The sequence below is a fragment of the Camellia sinensis genome, chromosome 1, assembly GCF_055761805.1.
Source record: "Camellia sinensis isolate YWXY chromosome 1, ASM5576180v1, whole genome shotgun sequence".
Classification (NCBI taxonomy): domain Eukaryota; kingdom Viridiplantae; phylum Streptophyta; class Magnoliopsida; order Ericales; family Theaceae; genus Camellia; species Camellia sinensis.
In genome coordinates, this window is record NC_138961.1 from 128,494,765 (window position 1) to 128,500,888 (window position 6,124).

The following is a 6,124-nucleotide window of genomic DNA, read 5'->3' on the forward strand; positions in this document are numbered from 1 at the left end:
GAGTTAGTTTACTTGTTCATAATTATGAGCTCTTCAAAATGAAACCTGATGAGAACATCTCCCAAATGTTCACTCACTTTAATTATATTATAAACAGTCTGAAATCTCTCAGTAAGGCTTATACTAATGTAGAAGTTGTGAGAAAAGTCCTCAGGTCATTGCCAAAAAGCTGGGAGAACAAAGTTATTGCGGTGATAGAAGTAAGGGACTTATCAACATTAAGCCTTGATGAGTTGATGGGATCTCTCCTAATTCATGAGCTCATTATGCAAGAAGGAAAGGAAGAAGATGACAAGAACAAGAAGAAAGGGATAGCCTTTAACTCTACCTCAAAATATCAAGAGGAAAAAGAAAATGATTAAGAGGAAGATTGTGGAAGAATAAGGGGCTTGTAGAAATCATGAAGAATGATGATGGTTTTGTTTTCATTATGTTTGAAAATCGGGACTGTTGTATAGATGTGTTAGAGGGAGGGCCGTGGTATGTAGGAGGTTTCCTTCTCATCTTGAAAAAGTGGCATCGTATGATGAAGCTGTCTAAGGAAGATAAGAAAACTATTCCGGTGTGGGTGAAATTCTACAATGTACCCTTGGACTATTGGGATGGGGATGGTTTAAGTAGGGTAGCTAGTGCAGTGGGGGTACCGTTGTTTATGGATCAACTTACATCTTCAGGAAGCCGAATTTCTTTTGCTAGAGTATGTGTGGATATTCTAGCAGTTTCTGCTTTCCCTGACAGTTTTGCCCTCACTAGTGGTGATGATTCTATTACTATTCAAGTGGAGTATCAAGGTGTTCCCTCTAGATGCCTGTATTGTCAAGTCTTTGGACATGATACAAAGACTTGTCTTTCTGCTCAAGTGGAAAAACTTGTTGAGTTACAGAAGAATACTGAGGAAAGGGTTGAATCTGTTGGGGGCTGGACGAAAGTGAAGGATAAGGGAAAAAGGAAAATTGGTGACCACTCATCTCCTGTCCAAAATATCCATGTTGATGAAACGAGTTCATCTGCCACTAAGGGGAATGATATGGTGACTGAAGTCCAGCCTGAGGGGGGTGCCATCCATTCTGAGATTGAAGAAATTGCTGCTATTGCTACTGACCAGATAGTTGCATTCCATTCTGAGGTTATGGAGATTGCAAAAATCATAAACCCAGTAGCAGAGGACTTTATTAGAAGCATTGAGCATGCGGAAAATGAGGACATCAGGGCAAATACACCGGAAATGTAGGGAGGAAAGGGAGATGGTGGAACAAATGTGGGCAGTTCAACCAAGAATAGGTCTTCTGGCAGAACTTCAGGAAGCAGAGGAAGAAAAAGAGGTAAAATAGTGTTGCTTTTTGTGGTGATCTGGTTGTGTTCTCATTTTTGTTATTTTAATCATGTCTATAAAACTTTAATTTTGGAATGTTAGAGGGTTTAATAACCCTTCAAAACATAAAGAAGTTATTGATTTTGTGAAAAAAGAAGACATTAAAATTATGGGCGTTTTGGAGAAAAAAATTAAGATGGAAAATGAAGCTAAACTTTTTTAACATAGCTTTAAAAATTGCAAATTTTTGTCTAATTCACAACCAGATCTGCCAGCTAGAATTTGGATTTGTTGGGACCCAAACTTTTGTGATATTTTGGTGGTTCAAAAGTCAAACCAGTTCATTTTCGTTAAGGTGACTATTTTTGAAAACGATTTCAATTTCTTTGCTACTTTTGTCTATGCAGAAAATAAGCATGAGTTGAGACTCCCCCTTTTTTGTGATCTGAAGAAAATTGCTATCAACCATGCTAGTCACCCCTCTGTCTTCCTTGGTGATTTTAATGTTGTTAGGTTTTATTATGAAAAAATTGGGGGGGGGGGGGAAGGAGGGTTGGAGTAGTGAAATTGATACTTTTAATAATTTGATTTTGGATTCTGAGTTGGAAGACTTATGTTATAAAGGGTGTCAATTTACTTGGTCGAATAAGCGTGGTGGTGGTAATTCGATTACTTCTAAAATTGATGGAGTCCTTGTTAACGAGAGGTGGTTAACTGCTAATCCCAACTCATATGCTCTCTTTCTGTCTCTTGGAGTCTCTGATCATTCTCTTGTGATTGTGCATCTTGGATCTGATGCGGTTAAACTTAATAAACCTTTTAAGTTTTTTGATTTTTGGGCTGACCATGCTGAATTCCTTCCTAGAGTGCATGATGTTTGGAGAAAATATGTCAGGGGCTCTCCTATGTTTAGGGTCTGTCAAAAGCTTAAATCTCTAAAACCTATTTTAAAAGCTCTAAACAAAAAGAAGTATAGTGAGATTTCTACTAGAGTTGGGATTGCAAAGTATCATCTCCTTAATTCTCAGATTAAGCTTGACAAAGATCTGATGAACTTAACCCTTCAGGAGGAGGAAAGGGCTGCCTATGGCAGATATGTGGATCTCAGTAAAGTTGAGGAAAGCCTCGCTCATCAGAAATCTCGTGTCCAATGGTTAGGGTTGGGGGATAGAAATTCCAAATTCTTCTTTAGAACTGTTAAGGGAAATGTGAATAGGAGGCGAATCCACAGTGTTGTTCTTCCTAATGGGGATAGAGTGACTAAAAGTGAAGAGGTCCATAAATCCTTTGTGGACTCTTTCACTAGTTTGTTTGGGAAGCCTTTCGATGACCATTATAATGGGTATGATAAGATTAGTAACCTGGTCACCAAAAGAGTTTCTGAAGCCCAGTATCAAACCCTTGCTAGGGAGGTTACTATGAAGGAGATCACTGATGCTTTCCATTCACTAAAAGCTAACAAGGCCCCTGGCCCTGATGGTATTCGGCGGGTTTCTTTCTGAAAGCTTGGGATACTGTGGGGAGAGAGGTTGTTGAAGTGATTAAATCTTTTTTTACATCGGGGGAGTTTCTTCAGGAATTGAATAGTACCTCCATTGCTCTTATTCCTAAGACCCCCAATGCTGAAAAAGTTGGGGACTTCAAACCTATCTCTTGCTGTAATACTTTGTATAAGTGTGTAATACTTTGTATAAGTGTATCTCGAAGATCATTGCTGATAGGATTAAAATTGTTCTCCATGATCTCATTGATCCTGTGTAATCAACTTTTGTCCCTAGGAGGAGAATTGCTGATAATATTTTTCTTTCACAAGAGAATTAAAAGCTGGACAAATAAGTGTCTCACTTATACTGGTAGAGCCCAGTTGATCTAATCTGTTCTCTTCTCTATGCAAGTGTACTGGACCTCGCTGTTTATTCTTCCAAAGAAGGTCATTCGTTCCATAGAGAGTCTGTTTAGAGCCTTCTTCTGGTCTGGATGTGAGCTGAAGAACTATGGGGCTAAGATGTCTTGGGATTGAATGTGTTCCCCTAAAAATGAAGGGGGCTTGGGGTTTAAGCCTCTCAATGTGTGGAATAAGGCTGCTATTGCTAAGCATGTCTGGTTCCTCTTCTCTGGGGGAGAGCAATCTATGTGGTGCCTTTGGATTAAAGCTTATATCCTCAAAGGTAGAAGTTTTTGGAGAGTTAGGGTGCCAAATGACCCCTCCTGGGTTTGGAGGAAAATTCTTTCTCTTAGACCTATCATTTACCCTTTAATCAAACATAGGGTGGGAGATGGTTCTAGGGTATTTCTATGGTTTGATAACTGGCACCCTATGGGATCTGTATGGGATAGATTTGGGGTCAGAATTGTTTATGATTCTGCTTTGGGTATAGATGCTAAGGTTAGTGAGATTGTGGAAGGTACTACTTGGAAGTGGCCTTTCCCATCTTCATGTGAGCTTATGGACCTCATTTCTAGTACTCCTCCTACTTATCTCCCTACTGGTGGGTCTGATGATGTGAGTTGGAGTCCTGCAGCTAGTGGTAAATTCACTATCTAGTCCAAATGGCGTTTTTTGAGGCATCACTTTGATCATGCGAACTGGTCTAAGATTATTTGGGGGCCTCATAATATTCCTAAAGTGAGTTTTGTGGTGTGGATGGCTATCCTTGGCAGATTGAACACTGGAGATAGGTTGAAAACCTTTGGTGTGACTCAAGCTACTGAGTGTGCTTTCTGCCAGGACCCTTGTGAAGACCACAACCATCTTTTCTTTGAGTGTCCATTATCTGAAAAAGTGTGGACTTGTATCAAAGGAAAGATGAATGTTGATTGGCCATCAATTCCTTGGAGTGACTTGGTCCAGCTTATTGCAAAATCTGTGAAAGGGAAATCTTTAGGGACTATTATTACCAAGCTTGCCTTTACTTGTACTGTGTACCAGTTATGGATTGCTAGGAATAATAGAGTCTTTAGTAAGGATATGGTCACTGAAGAGGTGGTTATAAAGTATATTGTGGATATGGTTAGATTCAGGGTTATGCATATAACCAATTTGAAATCACACCATACTGATATATGGTACTTGAGCTCTTGGAGAATTCCCCATATTGTGCTGAAACATGACGTACCTGCTGTGAGGGATGTGAGTTCACAAATTGTGGGTTGAGTGAAGGAAATCATATAAAATGTGGGGTTTCTTAATGTTTGTTATTGATATAGGTATGCGGCCCACTGGGGAGGAGAAGATTGAGTGTGTGCCATTTTCTATGAGGGTTGAGTATAGTGTGAGGAATAAACTAACTCCTAACCCACTATCACTAGCCATATTGCGAGGGACTAACATGTTTTTATATATTTCCTGTATCTTTTTATTTTGCAGGTATATGGAGCTATGTTTCTCGAGTGATGTGAGCATATATATTTGTGGGTTGAGTGTAGTGAGCAGCTATATGTGTGTTGTAAACAGCAATCTATCACTGTTTCTTAATTGTTTTTGGTTTGTGGATTGGCTAACCTTGTTTTGGTACTTGTTCATGACAGGGTTTACTATAATGTCTAATCTCTGTTTGGATTGTATGGGGCGGCATAACAGTACCTCCCTTGTTAATGCTGTCTGGTTCGGTGTTCAGTCTGGATTTCTTCAAGCTTTGGAACTAACTATGCTCGTGTTGATGGCTGCTGAAGGCGCCTCTGTGTGTGAAGAAAGTCATTATTTTATTTTGTTTTATTTAGTTTGTTTTGCTAGATGGCCTACCCGTGCGGGATGTGCACGGGCGTACAAATCAGTGTGGTTACTCTCGGCTATTTGCTACCTAGTTATATAGGTGTGTTCATGTTCCTCATCAAATCTGCATGCGGCCCATGAACACATTGGTAGTTATTTTGTTATTATGTTTGGGTTCTCTAGTTTTGTTTTTTTTTCTTTCCTTTCTTTTTTTGACCGTTTAGATATGTGATGTTAACATTTTAAACTGGTTTTGTTTAGGCCCTTTTGGCTTGGCTTTGTTTTATTTTGTCCTTGGTCCTGTTTCTTGTATAGTGCTTGGCTAGGGCCTGGAGTATGCTTCTTGTAGTGGTGTAAGTTTTTTGCCTTTTATTTTATGACTTATCCACCAAAAAAAAAAAATGATTAAGAGGAAGATGATGAAGAAACGGAATTCATTACCAAGAGGTTCAAAAGGTTTGTGAAGAAGAAACAAGGTGTAAGGAAGTTCTTCATAAAAGACTTCAACAAAGATCTTCAAAAGGGAAAATCACAAAAAATCTGAAGTTACTTGCTACAAATGCAACAAACCGGGACACTACAAATTAGAATGTCTGGAGCTCAAGAAACAATTCAAGAAGGACAAGAAGAAAGCCATAATTGCAACATGGGGAGAAGATAGTGATAATAGCGACCCAAAAACTGAAGTGTGCAAAAATGAAGATGTTAACATATGCTTGATGGCGCTTGGAGATGATGATGAGGTAAATGATGAACCCTTTACTTTTGAAGAACTACAATCTTCTTTTGATGAATTACATGCCGAATTTAAAAAGCATAGTTCAAAAAGTAGTTGTCAAAAGAACATGATTCCAAGTTTATCATAAGAAAATGAATCCTTGAATTCTAAGATCAATGCTTTAGAAAATGAAGCCTTGAAAGTGGAAAAGGAGAAAGAGGTGTTAAAAGAGTCTTCCACTTTTGAAAAGAAAATAGAGGTTTTGCAAAAGGAAAATGAGATTCTAAAATAGAAGAAAGTTGTTTTAACAGAAAATATAGAAGACTTGAAAATTGTTCTTTCAAAATTTACTCAAAGTAAAGATACCTTAGACAAAATTCTT

The 6,124-nt window shown here is 38.5% G+C and overlaps 1 protein-coding gene across 1 annotated transcript; it reads left to right on the forward strand.

Moving 5' to 3' along the window:
• The first annotated feature begins 3,956 nt into the window (after positions 1–3,956).
• LOC145819940 (uncharacterized) lies at positions 3,957–4,706 on the forward strand. The gene is made up of 2 exons (XM_082913987.1): positions 3,957–4,442; positions 4,680–4,706. Exons 1-2 carry the CDS (start codon positions 3,957–3,959, stop codon positions 4,704–4,706), a joined length of 513 nt encoding a protein of 170 aa, XP_082770113.1.
• The last annotated feature ends 1,418 nt before the right edge of the window (positions 4,707–6,124 follow it).

Excerpts from the sequence above, each read along its gene's own strand:
- LOC145819940 (XM_082913987.1), top strand. The coding sequence starts at position 3,957 with ATGGCTATCCTTGGCAGATTGAACACTGGAGATAGGTTGAAAACCTTT. Across the intron at positions 4,443-4,679 it reads ACGTACCTGCTGTGAGGGAT|GTATATGGAGCTATGTTTCT; the intron begins GTGAGTTCACAA and ends TTTATTTTGCAG.